The following is a 17522-nucleotide window of genomic DNA, read 5'->3' on the forward strand; positions in this document are numbered from 1 at the left end:
GAATTGAATGCTGTGCAGCGAAGGATTGTGTGTTCTATTGGACAGAAATGCAAAATCCTTCCTAGCATTCAATTAGAAGCAAACTTACCACTGCTGCATTGTTTCTGTTTTTCATGTAGCTGCTTGTTCTCTGGGGTTAGCTTAAAGCTGCTTTTCCTGTTGCATTCAAAGGTGTTTCTTGATCCTACAGTACATCACCCAGAAGTTCCTTCTCTTAGTAACTAGTGTACTTAATATCAGCATGGAAAGGATTATCTTTGTAAGAGGGGAGTGGGTGAGACCTAGTGTAACAACTTACCCAAGAAGAGAAGAACCTGACCTTCGTGAACAGACAAAGCTTTTAAGGAAGACTGCTACTAGTTGTAGGTATCCTATGCGGCTTTTATTCAAAGAGGACCGTGATAAGCATCTTCTGTTTGCTAACCAAAAGGTTCTTCTGCTTCCTGACTTTAATTGAGCCTATGTTTGGGAAAACTTTGAGTTCACTGGGTCTAAGTTTTCATTCTGTCTGTGTAATCTAGACCTCTCAGCTTGTATTTCAATTGAAGGAATTGGCCTAACTTTAAACCTGTCATTAACTCCACAGAGGTGTGCTCTTATTCTATTTTCCAAAGTAGTCAGTATGCAAAATGCTGATTGTAAAGGATAAGGTTATAGAAAACCACAGTAAAAGAAAGTGACCCCACCAAAGAATGGGATGGTATGATGGATCCAGTCAAACTCCCTCCCCTGTCATTAATATTGTCATACACTTTGAAGGCCTATGTTCCACATCTGGGCCTTAGCAGAATGGAAGCTAGTTATTTTGGATTAAATTCTGCCACTCTTGAATGGGTACATTGGGACAGGAGCATCTTCTGCCATGGACCCCTTTGATGCAGACCTGCAGAAGCTAATCCTACTATTATTGTGCTCTCTTTTATGCTAGGCCATGTGACTAGCTGAGGTGCTGGCATCATCTTTGCATGGCTGTTAGTAGCTGGCAGTAGGCAATGTGGGAATGTGTTCAGTACTGTTCTGCAGCATGCGTTTAGGATGTTCCTGAGCCACTGCGGGGGCGGACTGCTGTAGAGCACCTCCACCTCATTTACAGATGAGTGAGAGCATGATTTGGGCCTTCATTTTACAGATTGTTTGGGTCTTGGAGGTGGATGAGGATAACTGGGCTAATTAAGTCAAATCAGATGAGAAGTAGTCTTTAGTTTTTCAATTACTGGCTCACAGAATGTGTGTTCAGCCATGTGTGGGTGAGCCTAGTGTCATAAAGAGAAAACCCATGAAGTAAGCTGCGATGTTCAATCAATACGATATAGGAGGATATGGCACGGGAGGTGCCAAATGTAAATTAGAGCATGTAACAATTCACGCTCAGTGTGGCTTTCTTTAGAAGCATAGCTGCCTTTAAAAAACAAAACGTTTAGTAAAAGCACACATGGGCATGGTCTACAAGAGGTGTTCAAATAGACTTACATTTGAGTGACATTGGGCATGGAAGATTGTACAATACTGACTTTCATTTTAAAGAAACGCTGTTTAGACTTCTATCACAAAAATTGCTTTGGTCCTGTTCTGACTGCAGGATCAAACCTAAGCTGTAACTGCATCTTCTAACGGGACAAAAATAGGGCCCTCTACAGATGTGATTCTTTCACGATGGGGACTTAATTTAAGCCCAGTGGGTTGGGTTTTTGTCTCCCATTTTTAACTCTTGCTTTCCATGAGTGGGGGAGTGCTAAATGGGCTGCTCTGGGCCTAACACACATGGCCCTCAAAGCATGTCACCTCCACCATGCTATGAGGTGGGTTCTGTTCCTGCTGTGCTATTCTTCACACATTGCATCCTTTTAATCCAGCTGGGTGACTTTAATAATAAAGTGCAGCAAAAAAATAAAAATTAAGTGCTATTTTGGACTTCATGAGAAGTCAAAATTAAGCAAGCACTTTATAAAGTTGTAGAATGAAGAGTGATATAAACATGGTTCTCTGAATTTGCAAAAGACTGTACAAAGTGCTGATGAAGACAGAGTATATATATTAAACAAAGTTAACTATGATGTTTGTCTAGTTTTGCTCAGTGTTAATACTCTTGATAGAGATGAATGCGAATTTGAACGCTTTACCTAAGGGGCTGGTGTGGCTTGAGTTTCAATGGCTGTGAAAACTCAATCACCTCTTGCTCTCCTTCACTCCGTGCTTCTTTCAGGTAAGGACTGAGGCAGAGGCCAGGCAGGTGGCATTTGTGCTGCCCTTGGTTGCATGTTCCACAATCTGTGGATAACCAAATTTAAAAGGAGGGAGAGTTATTAAAACTCTGAGCAGGAGGGATGGTAACAATATTTAAATGCTTTTCTCATAATGGTAAGCAGTAGATGTTGTAGACAGCATGCTGTTAGATTTTTAATATAAAGAAAAGGTCTTTAGCCTGTGGTTATGAATGAAAGAGACTTCTGTGTACGTGCTGTCTATGGCCCTGGCAAATTTAAACTTCTGAGCCCTTCAACTCCTATTGGAGTTAATCAGCAGGGCTCAGCACTTGGCAGGAGCGGGCCCTATACTTCTTCCGAGTCCCGTCTCTTTAGCTTAGCAACGAAACGTGCAGCAGTTATAAAAAGTGTTCACGCGTCAACACAATTGCCAATAAAATTCTGATTGCTGTATCTTTATTACTCATGAAAGCCTGGGATGTACAGCGAACACAGCTTGATCTTCAGATACTGGGGGAAGTTTCTAATACCCTTGCCTTGAAAAGTCTTGTTCTGACCTGTCAACTACCCTAAATTTCTGGGTGTTATTGACAGATGCCTCACTAAATGTAAGTGATTGATTGAAGTAATTCTGCATATTTAGAAGATGGCAGAGAGACCACCATTTTTCACCTGTAAGTACTAAAGCTAGATATCTATATGGATAAATATTTAGGCACCTAAGTTCCTTGATTTTTCAGAGGTGTTGAGCATCCATAAATCCAGTTGATGTCTTGGGAGTTGTGGATGCTCATATTTAGATGTCCGAATGTGGATTTAAATGTTTAAACGCCCAGGTTTGAAAACTTTGGTCAAAGTTACTATCACACAATGGTCTGTCTTCTGCCTGGAAAACTAATGAAATTACACCTGGGGTGATTTTGTCCCATTGTGATTAAATCCCACTCCCCTCCCCCAAGAGACTTATTGTGTTTAAAAAAAAAAAAAAAATGTAGTGGTGAGGGCCCCGTTCTAAAGCTCAAAACTCAGTAACTGGAGTGAACAAGCCTGCTCCAGGTACTCTCTCTCAAGCCTGTAAAATCTGGACCTAAGGAAATGGGCTGAGTGATCCCGTTCACCTCACATACCATAGATTGTACTAATGTTTTTTAAAAATCACTTCTAAATGGGCCAGTGAAATGGAGACAGTGCAAACTCACTCTCCACAGTATGTTGTATGGCTGTAACAAGGGTGGCCTGCACTGTAGAGGTGGCCCTAGTGAAGGCTGTGTCCTGTTCCCAGGGTGGGTTCTCCAACCACACTGACATGTGGATGGCCATAGAGTCTTCATATTAAGACTAAGGGTTGAAAAAGGACAGATGCGTAAATTGTCACAGCACTAGACACTGGCAATAATCAAGCTCCAATTGCTGGTGTGAGAAGGAGATCATAATGAACCAAGAAATATTTCCTCAAATGCATAGAGCATACACAACCTGGTAGTAGCTAAGTAAGAAGCCCACACACCCAGTCCTTAAGCTTCTGTGCAGGAGATGGAGGAGAGGAAGTACCCCCTGTTGCAGCGACTCTTCTGGCCAATCTAGGAACCCAATGACTTCCATGTAGCCTGTAGGAACAGTTGTGCTGGCTTGCAAAATGATTCCCAGCTCGTCTCCAGGAGCAGCACTCGTGCATCCCAGGAAGAGCTCATTCAGCCCTCTTCAACTGCAGTGAAGGTTTCAAATCCATGTGAAATCTTCCTGTGAGGACATCTGGGGTAAGTGATGCAATCCTCTGTGTGGGGTGTAATGTTACAAAGGTTCTTTTAAGACACTCTGTCTCAAAAAGAAAGTGACCACGTGTTTCTCAAACTTGGAAACTCTCAGCTAAGAATTTCCCCAGCTTCTGCAAGAGCTCTAACAGACTTGGAATCAGTTTCTAGAGCATCACAGGCATCGAGGGAAACATTGCGCACTACTGCCTGTACAGTCCCATATTACCTGAGCCAAAATCTCTCTTTCTCATCATGTTGAAACAGAAGGGGGAGAGGAGCCAGATCTGTAGGTCACGCTGTAATACATCAGTACATATCCTCGGATGCTGAGGGGGAGAGAACCCCAATGGTAAATTCCTCCGTCATGTATGTTATAGATTTACCAGAAGAGAGAGAGCCCCGATTAGTAAAACAGGGTGAGAACTAAGGGACGAAGGCTGTTAGCCCACTTAAGGTTAAGGGGGTTGCAAACAGAAATCAGTGAATGAATTGGAAACCCACCCACCCGCCCACCATCGTTGTTACAGTAATTGTATAGGGCAGAACTTCCTTTAAAAATACCAGTAGTAGGGCACAGCACTCATGATAAGCCCTGCACTAACAAACCAAAGGTCATAGCCCCACACTCTTGATCAATCCTCAAGTGACGAAGCAACACTGACAGTCTTGTACTCCCAAGCAATCCCGCCTAAACAAGCTGCACAGCCTAGTGCTCTTGCAATGGTAAAGCAGTAGGTGCGAGCACAGCGAAAGAAACATTTCAATTTCGAGTTCCGTGAGGTTGATCTAAACAGCTGTGGGTGAAACAAAACTATTGTGAGAGTTCTGAATGCTGAAGTGATAGTGCCTGGTTAACCAATTGGCCAGTCACCAGAAAGGACAAAAATTTCACACGGTACATTAAGAATGAGATTGCACTGTTAATTTCACCGATAAAGATAATTGGCCACATGTTCTCCCACAACTCTCTGGCTTTTAAGGACATTATCACTGTGATCTTTTGGACACTGAGGGGTGAAGGATTTGAAAAGTTTGGGGGCAGTGAGCTGCACTCTGCATGGCCATACAGAGAGTCAGCTTCAATTCCCAGCTCTGGGCTGGCTGGAGGGAGACCCTTGTTTCTTGACCCTTGAGTCTCTTCCTGCCAGTGTGACATGCTGCGGGGGCTAGGAGAGAAAAACTCCTTTCAGTCTGGTGGACTCAAAGGGCGTGCGGAGAGAGGGGAAGGAGTGCATTAAGGGGTGGGAGGTATTTATCCTCCCAGCTCAGTGATGGAGGGAACCATCCTAAAGATTCATGAATGACGATTCTTCCATATTATGGTGTCCTCTTTCCAATTGCAGCCAGTATCTTACACGTATCAAGACATGGTTGAAGCTACCAGTGCAAATGCTGCTGTGCTGAGTTGAGCTGATGTCCCCAGGCACCGTGGCCCCCGCAGTGCCAGGGCTCCTGGGCTCAAGGGATTTTGAGATGGGCCATTTTACTTGATTTTTATTGGTTTTACACATGTAACCCCAAAGATTGTGGGAGTGCCCTACATTACTGTTTAATGTAGTTTCTACCTGGGAAATGTACTTTAAAATATAAGGTCAAAAGGAACATTCCTGAAGTGACCCTATGAAAATAGTATTAAAATGTCCTGTAAGTATTTAAAATCAATATTGAAATGTTTTACCAGGGCCCTCTACCTGTAGTTACAAGACTGGATCTACACTGCCAATAAGATTTGTTAGGCCTTTACATTTTAAAAATGTAGCTCCTCAGTCTATGTTACATGGCGGTTGTCTCCAGCTATATATATAAAAAAATCCAATAAAGAAATGTCTCAGTTACATCGGAAACAATTTGTGTTTCCCTAACAGAAGAGGTGCTATATTCTGACATTATGTTTAAAAGGAGGAGTGGAAAAAGCGCCTGATTGCCATAAAAAGAGTTAAATGAAGTGCCTGGGGAATGTTTGCGTGGGCTACATTCTGATGCTGAGTGTAAAGGTGATTCGGCCCAGGAAACGATCGTTAGTCACATCATTCACAATTCCTTCCCCATTCAGTCTGCACTGAATGGGGACAAAATCATTCTTCTTCACATCTGTGAAGTGCAGAGCCACCAGGGGGGAGGTGTAGTTGACCTGAAAAGGAGAGACAGTAGATAGGGACAACTGCTGAGAGGGTAGGAAAAACATCAAATACTCTGTGCCACAGGCCGTGGAATAGTGTTCAGAAAAATGGGCCTGATCCTGCAGTGGTGCCAATTGGCTTAGCCCTATGGACTCCACGAGGACCAGGGAAGCTGATTTGCACCAGGCTGAGGATCTGATCCAGTATGTTTGAAAAGGATGGGGACACATTTGAGTTCTCTAATACAATATTCCTCACGGATCAATTTGTTACTATTCAAGCCAGAAGCCGTGATAAGTAGGGAAGACTAACAAGGTTATAAACTACTTTCTGCCACTTTAAATTGTTGCTCCTTTGTCTGCAATAATAATAAAGAAAAATAGTCATGCTCCTTGTGATCAGTATGCCCAATGTACATGCTCCTGGGAAACCAAGGTCGGGGCATGCAGCTCACGTTTCACAAGGGAGCTGTTACTTGCCCTCACCTACATTCCATCTGTTTTCACAATGGGAATTTTGTTGACCCTACCTCTCTCTGTCTGAACTCTTATTTTGAATGCATTCTGCTCACCTAAACTGCCCTGCGCCCAATCCTGCAAATAGAATCATAGACGTGTAGGACTGGAAGGGACCTCACTAAGTCATCTAGTCCAGTCCCCTGCACTCAAGCCAGGATTAAGTAATAATTAGCCCATTCCTATCAGGTGTTTGTCTAATCTATTCTTAAAAGCCTCCAATGATGGAGATTCCACAACCTCCCTCAGCAATTTGTTCCAGTGCTTAACCACCCTAACAGGAAGCCTTTGCTAATGTTCAACCTAAACCTCCCTTGCTGCAATTTAAGCCCATTGCTTCTTGTCCTATCCTCAGAGGTTAAGGAGAACAATTTTTCACCTCCCTCCTTGTAACCACCTTTTATGTACTTGAAAACTGTTATCATGTCCCTCTCAGTCTTCGCTTCTCCAGACTAAACAAACCCAGTTTTTTCAATCTTCCCTCATAGGTCATGTTTCCTAGACCTTTAATCATTTTTGTTGCGCTGGACTTTCTCCAATTTGTTCACATCTTTCCTGAAATGTGGTGCCCAGAACGGGACAAAGTACTCCAGATGTAAATAGGCCCATTAAAAACTAGGGCTGACCTTTTCAAAAGTGGTTACTGATTTGGGGTAGCTCAATTTTTGTCTGCCCAACTTGAGCATGTTGGTCACCACTAAGGAACAGGCCCGTACACATTCCAAGTTGGGCACCCTAATGCCAAGCCATCCCAAATCAGTGGCCACTTTGGAAAATGTCAACCTATGGTACTACTGCTGTCAGCACATTGAATATGACTGAATATCATTGAATATCATGCCCATTTTACAGATGGGGAAAATGAGGCACACACGGTGATCACACAGCGAGTCAGTGTCAGAGCCAGAAATACAACACAGGAGTCCTAATTGCCAGCCCCCACCCCACTGACTACTAGTTCACAGTGCCTCCCTACTGGGTTGTGCTTTCCAAATAGGCGCATTTTACAAACAACCACTCCCGCCCCACTCTTTCTCCGAGGAGAGATTAAAGGGAAGCCAATAGAGTATTAGCCGCCAAGTTTCTACTTACGTGAGTGAGCTTGCCATAGTAGGGATAGTACATGAGATCAAATGTTCCATTGCCTGGATAGAAGTCCACTGATTTAAGAGCACTTTCATCGCCTTTCTGTGATTAAAAATAGGCAGGTGTGTAGTATGAGGGCAGTACAGTACAGCTCCCCTCAGATCAACAACACAATGGGGCTTTGGCGGGCACCTCTGGAGAGCCCCAGCACAAAAGGACTAGGTATTTTGTCACCTATTTATACAGAGCACGTTTACTAACAGAACCAGCTGCTGCTGGAATGATCAGAGAACAAGTGCGCCATAACGAGCAGGACAAAGGTCATGTTTGCCTCCTATAAATCAGTCTCTGTGCTTCACTGCCTCATCATTACTAGCGAAGGGCCTGGTCTAACTCCCACTGAAGCCAGTGGTAGTCTTACCCAGGCCCTGAGTGCTGGGTCATGGACAGAGAGGGGGCAGTCTCAGTCCCTCCCTGTCTACGGACCTGCTCCTAGGCAGGGCGCAGCTGAGCACCCTCTGTTAGTGGCATCACTGGAAGCTGGAAGGGCTCAGCATTCCCCACGAGGTGTTTGGCAGCTCACACAGGATCAGGCCCCAAATGGAGAGCTGCAGGATAATACTTGGCACTGTCCACCTTCACAGAACTTTACAAACCTGCAGCCCTCACAATGTTCTTAATGCTGGGGCTGGTGAAACATTTTGGGCCAAAGTCATCCCAGGCGTAACTCCATTGCAATTCATCACCAAGCGGGGGTGAGGGGGTAAGTCTCTTTCTGCAAATAACACTGGACATTCGTGAAAGAATTACCTGAATGGCACAGTTCACGCTCACAGGTGTCCCGTAGCCAGGTCGATAGCCTATGATCTACAAAAAGAAAAGTCATTCATGCTTCTATGAGATGCGAAGCCTGGCCTGTGATATCCAACCAATATCACCTGCCCACTCCAGAGGTTTCTCTCTCTCCATCTTAAGCTTATGTATCTGATCATATTGCATATGAATGCAAGTTATCTTGGAGGCATTTTCTGCCATCAGCACATTATGTCATTCACCCCAAAGGGGGTGCACATGCCTACTTGTCCTCCCTATGGGCCTGAGCCCCCAGAACTCAGGAATGGAGAAGACCAATAGACTCTCTGCCCCTTCAAGTTGAGGCTATACAATGAAATCTGCATGAAGGGCCTCCACCCCCAAAAGACATCACTTTAAAAATTTCTGAAAGTTTTCCAGTATGATGTTCACCCTTTAAAAAAAGGGCCAGGTCTACTAGGCAACCAATTTTTGCTGTTTCCTCAAATGGCTGCTTGACCCCTGCTTGATAGACAAATAGAAGCATACGTATTGACAATTACTACACTGATCACAATCAAAAGGCCAACCCTTAGTTCTTCAAAAGCTTTTCCAAGCAGCTGATGAATTATCTTGACATTTATTTTGCCAGCAACATACCCTTTGATTCTATTGTATTTGCAGATTTCCGATTATGACTGTTCTTTAAAAATGCACAGTTATAAAGAGAGCATCGTGTGGGTCATGACCTCAGAAAATAACTTAATACCCAGAAAGAAATCCCGGCAAAGAATTACTTTCCTGTAGCCTATTTCTTGACCAAATCAAGGTACAGGGGGCTTTGCAAATTTTCTTTGACAGAATGTACCCGCCTGGGAATGGAGCTGCTGTTTTCCACCTGATATGGGGAACTGATTTTAGAGCTGATTTTACTAGCTCAGAGAATTGGCCTAGTTTCAAACCCAGCGTAATAATTAATTTATAGTACTGCCCAAAGAGGGAATTAAAATTAATGGATTTTTTTGTACCCGGTTCATCTTCAGCAAGATGCATGGCTGGCCTTTAGAGTAGCCAAACATGGGATCCTCAATCCCAGAACAGTTCTGCAATTGTGATCGCTTGAACTGGCAGGCTTTCTTCTCCTCGCTTTCCACTCCGTCTTGAACAAAGTACTGGCCTGCTGGGCACTCAATGTTCTTTTCCTCTTGAATGTTGTCATCATAAGCTAAGGTGAACCAAGAGCTGCTGGTTAATGCTTTTCGCACTGTCACGATCTAGCCAAATATCAAGGCTGCAATTGTCAAAGGCACCAGAGGGAGCTGGAAAATCCCTTCCCAAAAGACAAGGTTTAATACTCAGTTCAGCAGAATATTTCCATGTATGGAAACCTCACAGACAGAAGTAGGAACATGGGTTTTTATGGCTTAGTTTGTGCTTCACCTTTTCTTCAGACTACATTCATATTTATTGCAATGGCAACTGAAAGCAAAGGGGCTGGACTTACTGCTCTGCAGTCTACTAAGGAGCAGAGTCAAGGTCTTCCTAACTGCAGGCTTGTGATGCTGGCAAGCCTTTCCCTGTCCTATTCTCCCATCCTTCTGGGGGTCCCACGTGGTTTGTTTTCTTGCAGTTTGTTTTGTCGATGGGGGGGGGAGGGCCATCTGCAGGGAGACGAGGCCTGCGCATTGTTAGCAGGATGCCATGGCAGGAGTGAAAAGCAACACTGAAAACTTGGAAGTGAAAGAAAAAGCCGGGAGTAAGAGGAGTGAACGGCCAGGTTCATTTCACTCCGAGGAAGCTGCCGAAGTGCATTGCAGGATGTTGCAGGAGAAATCATTAGAAAGGGGCATGTGTCCCGTCCCCCGTCCCCCCCGCATTTCCTGTGTGGCTCTGCCCAGACTTGGACATGCTCATTGTCATCTCCTAGAGCCTTTATGACATCAGCTCTTTTGCAAATGTCACTGAGCGATCGACACCAGTTTAGGTTACGTGATGTGTGGGTTGGGCACCACCTCATTCATGTTGCCCAGTGTCTGGAGGGCTTTTTACTGTTTATAAAAGGTAACATAAAAGCTACTAGAACAAAGTTATATAAAGACTGTGCTTTCCTTAAAGCTCCAACCAGTTTACCTTGTAGGAAGTCATGCATGCTGTTCACATAAGGCATCCATGTGCTGGGTTCGGAGACACTGAAGGCAATGTTAAATCCATGTAAGTATGGTCTAATCATTACTCCTGGTAAATAAAAAAGACCCTTGTTGTATTAACCAGTCATGGAGATTCTGTTGGCTCAAGTATGTATGTCCAAGGGGTTAATTTGGGTAATTCAGATCAATATTTATTACTTAACATTGCATTATTTCATTATTTACTTATAAGACTACGTTTTAGTCATGGGTATTTTTAGTGAAAGTTACGGACATGTCATGGGCAGTAAACAAAAATTCATGGTCCGTGACCAGTCCATGACTTTTACTATATGCCCCTGACTAAAAGGGGGTCAACGCCACAGGTCCTGGGGGGTCGCCATGGGTGCTCGGGGGCAGGGGAGATGTGGCCCAAGGGGGCACCATGGGTGCTTGGGGGGAGGTTGGAGGGGCTGGGGCAGGCTCCCTGTCCCTACCTGGCTCCTGGGAAGCAGCAACCGCAGCTCCTAGCTCCATGTGCTGCCTCCGCTCCACCCCAAGCCCCAGTTCTCCAGCTCCCATTGAATGGGAGCTGCGGGGGCGGTGTCTGTGGGCGGAGGCAGTGGGTGGAGCTAGGAGCTGAGGGAGGGGAGCTGCTGTCGCTCTTCCTGGGAGCCCCCCCAGGTAAGCACCGCCCTGTACCCCAAGCTCCAGTCCTGAGACCCCCACACATCCAAACTCCTGCTTCTGGGTGGGGTGGGGGGCCCCAGACTGCTCCAGCAGCAGGCGGTGTGCCTGGCCCAGGGGCTGCCTGAGCTGCTCAGCAGCCCCCTGGCCAGCCGCATTGGCCGCTGCAGAAGTCATGGAGGTCACAGAAAGTCACACAATCTGTGACAAACATGGAGCCTTATTTATTTAGCATTTATATTGTGGTAGCACCTAAGGGCCTGTGATGGGGCATCTGCCCAACACTGGCTCATAAGGGGTTAACAGAGCCCTATGTAGGCTGTGCAGGAGGCAGCCAATTAGAGAGGGCCCTAGAGAGGCTGCAAGGAGTAGCCAATCAGGGCAAGGCAGGTCCATATAAGAAGTTGCTCCCTGGTGCTTGAGGAGGGAAGACTGGCTGCCTTGCAGAAGAAAACTAGCAGACTGGACAGAGCAGTGCTGCTAGCAGCATCCAGAGGGAGCTAAAGACAGCTCCTGGTCAGCTGCAGGGATTCGCAGGCTGAGAGGCCTTGGGGCAAGGGTGAAGAGGGTGCTGGGAGCCGCGGGGAAGAGGTCCAGGGAAATGAACTAAGGAGTCGGAGGGGACACAGCAAGTGGAGGCCGTCTACTAGGTCCCTAGGCTGGGACTTGGCGTAGCGGGCAAGCCCAGGTCCCCCCCACCCCTCGCCACTGAGGAAGTGGCCAGACAATTGGCTCCAGTTGCCACTGAGGGAAGTGGCTGGACAGTGGACTGCAGTTCCCCCAGAAGGGGGAGAACAGATTGTGACATGGCTGGAGGGCTGTATCATGAAGAAGATGCTGCGGTCCTGGGAGCGATGTGGGCCCTGGAGCTATGTGAGCCCTGGAGCAGAAGTGATGGCAGTGAGACACCACCAGAACAGGGCGCACTGGCTAGAAGAGCTAATCCCTGGGACAGCCACCAGGAGGCGCTGCAGTGATGAGTGAATCTCATCGCAGGGCCACAACCAGGTTCTGTCCTGTTGTGCTAGGTGCGGTAGAAGTACATAAACAATTAGGGTGCTGCCTTGTGAGTTAGCAAATGAATTTAAGCTTCCACCTGATTTCATGGGGAGGGTTTAAGACGAAGAGGCTGATTTTCCTCTCATTAGTTTTACACCAGTGTAACTCCTTTGACTCAAGGGGGTGCCTTCTGATTTACCACAGCAAATGTGAGAGGAGAATCAGGCCTTTTAGGACATGCCTGTTCGTGGTCACCATTAGATCTTAGCAAGGCAAGGGGAAAGTGGGGACACCTGGTGTTTCAGATGGAAACAGACAAGCAGGGAAAATATATTTTAAAAAATGATTTAAACAGTGCTTACATTTCATCAAAAAAGATGAAAAAACAGCATATATATTCTGTATCATAATTGATTATAATAATCATAGTTACTGGTTGCTGACGGTGGGCTTGACATTGTGCAAACATACAATAAGTGTAAGTACACTTCCTGCCTCCAGAACTTACAATGTAAATTACTGATCATTTTACTGAGCTCCTAGAAATGGATGTGAATCCTCAGCTTCTACCAGGAGAGGCCAGAGTCTCATTGAAACACACTGGGCCAGATCTTCAGCTGGTGCAAATGCATGCAGCGCCACTGCCTTGCTTTACGCCAGCCAAGAATCTGGCCCACTGTGGAAAATTAACATTCTGCAAGTTCTCAGGGAAACAACCGCTGTCTCTTTGGCTGCATCCTTCCACGTTAACACATATTACTCCGGCAGGTTCTTCTCGATGCTCCTTACCTTTGAAAAGGCTGCTCCAGGCATGACAAGAAATGGGTAGTTTTAATCTGGTCTGCGGAATCTCATGTTAGATTTCTCCGTTGAGGAAATGGAACGGCAGCTACCTAACTAATGTACTTCCAGGAGCCGCAAAGACAGAACTTCTGTGTAGGTGACTACCGAGACCGTTCCTACAGTCGTAGGCCAGCATGGGGCTCAGAGGGAAGTCAGGGAATGGCTGAGCTGAAGGGCTTACCTGGCGGCGAGACTCTGTCCCTGTACGTAGGCGTGTAGGGGCTCAGAGCAAGCAGCAACCCGTACATACAAAAGGAGAACATCCCAGCCAGAAACGTGTACAAAATGAGGTAAAAGAATAAGATCAAGCCTGCAAGACACAGAGGACATGTCTCTGTTAGCGCAGTTGCTAGCCCTTCCACCCTCACAAAGAGCAGGCCCAATCACCCTTCTTCACGTCTGGTATTTGCTAACTCTGACGGGAGTCTTTCATTAGAGAAGTGACTTTCCCAACCCAAACACCCTCAAACTTTGGGAAAGTTTGGATCAGACTGTACTTCCCAGCCAGCCACTATCTGCAACTGGCCCACACAAACCATGGATCTGAATGCTTCCGGGTGCAGGGAAAGTTTGGATTATGAGCTATATCCATCTAATTCATGGCTTGGCCCATCACAGTCAGAGATGGGTCTAAACAGGATGTACATATCCACATTCCTAAACTGGATCAAACTGAACCCAGATCCCACCCACAGCAGCTTCAAACCCTCTCTGAATAGCAACGCTGATGTCATAGACAAGAAGAGGCAATGAATAGGCAGCCTCTAACACATTTTTGAATTCCTTAGGAAAACTCCACAGATAGGAAAATTGCCTCCCTACCCATCCCCACAAATCCCACCATCAGCTGGTCGACATCAGGAACCGAATGGCCAGGGAACAATGCAAATAACATTGACTTGAAATGCAGCTGCTCCGAAATACACTTTACACTTGGCTATTTCACAAGCCCAGTGTCCAGAGAACAGTTGTTGTTTTTTTCCAGGACCAGACTGACGGTTGGGGTTGTCTCGGGAGAATAAAGCCCATGAATAAAAACCAGTGGTTCAGAAAATAAAGTGAAACTATAACACAACCATTTCCCAGGGGAGCCGTGATTCTGCTTGCAGAACAAGCCGTGAGAACACAGATGTGCACTTTCACCTCTGCATTCTCTAGGTGTTTATGTTTGGTGGAATTGTTAGTGATGGGAACTAAGTGAAAAGGCAAATTCAACAGAGGACCGAACAGGAGCTCAGCAGTGGGGCTACAGTGCAGGGGGGCTACAGGGGAGCTCATGGGGCTACAGGGAAGCTTGGTAGGGGGCCTACAGGGGAGCTGAGGTGGGGAGCTCAGTGAGGGGCCTACAGGGGAACCGAGGTGGGGGGTCTACAGGGGAGCTGAGGTTGGGGGAACTTCTGTGGAATTCAGGGCCCTCGTAGAGGAAGCTGTGCTTAAGCTCTGGGTTCTGGGACAGAGAGCAGGCTCCAGCCATGGGGAGACCGGAACAGAATTCCTGGTTTTCTTTCTGGGAGTGCTGCAGAGACAAAGAACTAACCCCCTGGAGAGGACATAGCTGTTCAGCAGCCACCGGTCAAGGTCCCTCTGCACCGGAGAGGAGTAAAATCACAGAAATCCTGGGTGGGTGGGCCAGGAAGCTGCAGGGGCTGGGGGTGGGAGCGAGGGACAGACCTCTGTGTGGTACCTACTGCATGGCTGCTGAGAGAGGGGCTGATGGGAGCTGTGTCATCAGCCAGGAGGGGGCCCAGTGAGTCACTAGGTACCTCAAGATGTCCCCAACAAGCTCTCAGCACAGCCATGCTGGTAGGGAGCCATGGCACCTTCTCATGACCTCCTCTCCAAAGGGGGCAGTGCCAAGGAACGCCACAGGCCAGATTCTGCTCTTGGTTACACGGGGCGTATCCAGTCACTCCACCACCATCAATGGTGTACTCCTGTGAGCCTGATTGTCCTCCCAGTTACCTGGCTGCGCGACCCAGGTGACTGCACTGACATCAGTGGAGTGCGTCAGAGCTGAAGCCAAGCGGCTGCCGGCCCTCTCCCTCCCCTCTACCCGCAGGCTCTTCCACGGGAGGGGATGGTTTTAGGCCTATGCTCCCAATTTATCTTGCTGTCCTAACCCTGCCTGGCACGTCTGATCATGCAGCCACTGCAATTCCCACGCCGACTTGGCCCATTTGGATCATAGCGCTGCTAGGTTTTTATTATTATTATTATTTATTATTATTCAGTTTTGCTTTGGCAAACGCTGTGCAGAATAGTACCACAGAACTAGCCTGGGCTCTTGCAAATCCTCACCATAACGCACAACAGCCAGCAAAGCATCCAGTGCTGCCTGCTGTTCAGGAATGACGAATGCTTATTAAAAAAAAAACAGACTCTTTGAAGATCGGCTCATCCGCCTTCATCGTCATGTACGCACTGGGAAGCCGTGCTGGCCCTGGAATACTCCCTCCCTTTCAGCTGGTGTTCATGCAGGATATGAAAGCTTCGGCCGATTCCTCATTTAGCGTTCATCATGAGGCACCTTCATTTTAAAAGTGTGATGCCTTGTTAGGCGCTCAAATGCCCAGCTCTGGGAAAACCTATTCAGCCTGCTCGTGTGAGCAGGAGAATGGGGTGGGTGTAGGTGCGCACACTTGTGTTACCAAAGGTTGTACAGCACTGGGAGGCTGAGGACCAAATAAACGTATTGGTAGAGAAAAGAAATATGGGAATGTCAAGAATAGTTTAAGCATGGCTGGGTTCTAGAACCATTGTTTTTAAGATATTTGGATCATTTATTATATATTCAACCCCCCGAGTGCATTCATGATGGAAAGGGGAGGCAATCCAGCATTGTTAATTAAAGGTTTTGACCGGAGAAGCCAGCACCACTGTTTTGAAAATTTTCAAAAAGTGAGTGTTTGATGCTTCAAGATTCACTGGAGCTTTGAGTTAATTCCCACTGAGACGCAGTAAGAACTTGCAGCTTCCGTCAATGCATCTGTCCCGGCTGGGTATCTACACAGAACTGGCTAAATCCACCCATAAAGCCCTGTCCCAGCACACATAAAATCAGCTCTAGATGCTTTGAAGACCGTTTCTCCTGTGCTTCAGTTAATCCACAGTCTGGATGTGGAACACAGAAGAGATTTTTACTTGATTTTATATCTGCCACAGGAACAACAAAACCAGATTCCATGCATGGCCAGAACAACACATGTATTATGTGACAACACTGTAATGCCACCCAAATACCTTGAGAGAACCTGCTTCAATACGGAAATAAAACCCCCTCCAAACACACACCCCTAGCGATCACCTACCACCCCACACTAGAATCTATATGAGGTATCATTAAACAACTACCACCCACACTTGATGGGGACCACATCCTGAAAGAAATCTTTCCTGAACCCCCTCTTCTGGCCTTCAAATAACCCTCCCAGCCTCTCCAAGTTCATCATCGGAAGCAAGCTCCCCACAGACCAGGACACACCAACTCAAAGCGACACCAGACCCTGCCAGAACAACAGATGCAAAATCTGAAGACATATCTCCACTGTTACAATAATCAACAACCACCCCCTCCACACACACACCTTTCAAGAGCCATGCGTCCTACATGTGCCTCTCAGCCACAACGTGTGGTGTACCTCATCCAATGCACTAAATGCCGCAATAGCAAGTAGGTGGGACAATCACTCCACTCTTGTAGGAACTCATGCAGGAAAATGATAAAAGACAAAAACATCCTATCACCTGTGGTTGAACACTTTTCTCAGCACGATCGCTCTATCTGATCTCAAAGAAACCTGCACAACACCTTCAGAAGATGAGCCTGGGAGTTTAAATTCCTAACTTTGCTAGACACAAAAATCATTAACTGAACAAAGACACTGTATTTATAGCTTATTATAGCAATCTATAACCCACCAACCCCTGCCCTCAGCTTCTCTCCCGCCCTCCCCATGACTGGAGAGGTATTAACGGGCCCCTTCACCTTGATTGGTCCCTTAAAAGATGTGTTAACTACATATCCTAAACAATCTGTTCCACATTGTATTTAGCTGTGACACTTCCCAGAGCTCTCTGTAAACTTGAAAGCTCGTCTCTCTCACCAACAGAAGTGGGCCCATAAAAGATATTACCTCAACCACCTTGTCTCTCTAATATCCTGGGACCAACACGGTCACAGCAACACTATAATAACGATAATTGACTAACCACAGACTCTTTGGCACTCCGCTCACTGGCTGGGTAGCTTTTGCAGCTTCTGTAAATCACTCCCTGTTTTCTCTTGCTTCAGCTGACTTCCCACAACAGGTCTCTTGGCTTAGATGAAGCCACTCACTGTGGACTTTGCAGGAGATGCTGAAAACTTGGCAGGAGGAGCAAACAAGTTGCAAGGCTT

General features: G+C 46.4%; 1 protein-coding gene across 2 annotated transcripts in view; it reads right to left on the reverse strand.

Annotated features, from left to right (window-relative positions):
- Positions 1 to 2643: 2643 nt before the first annotated feature.
- The window catches only part of ATP1B4 (ATPase Na+/K+ transporting family member beta 4), a 30925-nt gene continuing 16046 nt past the window's right edge, over positions 2644 to 17522 (reverse strand). The window contains exons 2-7 of one of the 2 annotated variants that reach the window (XM_073361309.2): positions 13308 to 13436; positions 10602 to 10706; positions 9500 to 9696; positions 8490 to 8546; positions 7686 to 7781; positions 2644 to 4284 (exon numbers count right to left, since the gene is read on the reverse strand). In XM_073361309.2, coding sequence (XP_073217410.2) covers positions 4159 to 4284; positions 7686 to 7781; positions 8490 to 8546; positions 9500 to 9696; positions 10602 to 10706; positions 13308 to 13436 — 710 coding nt within the window. In that variant the 3' untranslated portion in view covers positions 2644 to 4158. Of the gene's footprint in view, positions 4285 to 4476; positions 6090 to 7685; positions 7782 to 8489; positions 8547 to 9499; positions 9697 to 10601; positions 10707 to 13307; positions 13437 to 17522 lie in introns of those variants that run through there. The other variant, XM_078854258.1, reaches the window with a different exon arrangement.

This window comes from Lepidochelys kempii, chromosome 9, assembly GCF_965140285.1.
Source record: "Lepidochelys kempii isolate rLepKem1 chromosome 9, rLepKem1.hap1, whole genome shotgun sequence".
Lineage (NCBI taxonomy): Eukaryota > Metazoa > Chordata > Testudines > Cheloniidae > Lepidochelys > Lepidochelys kempii.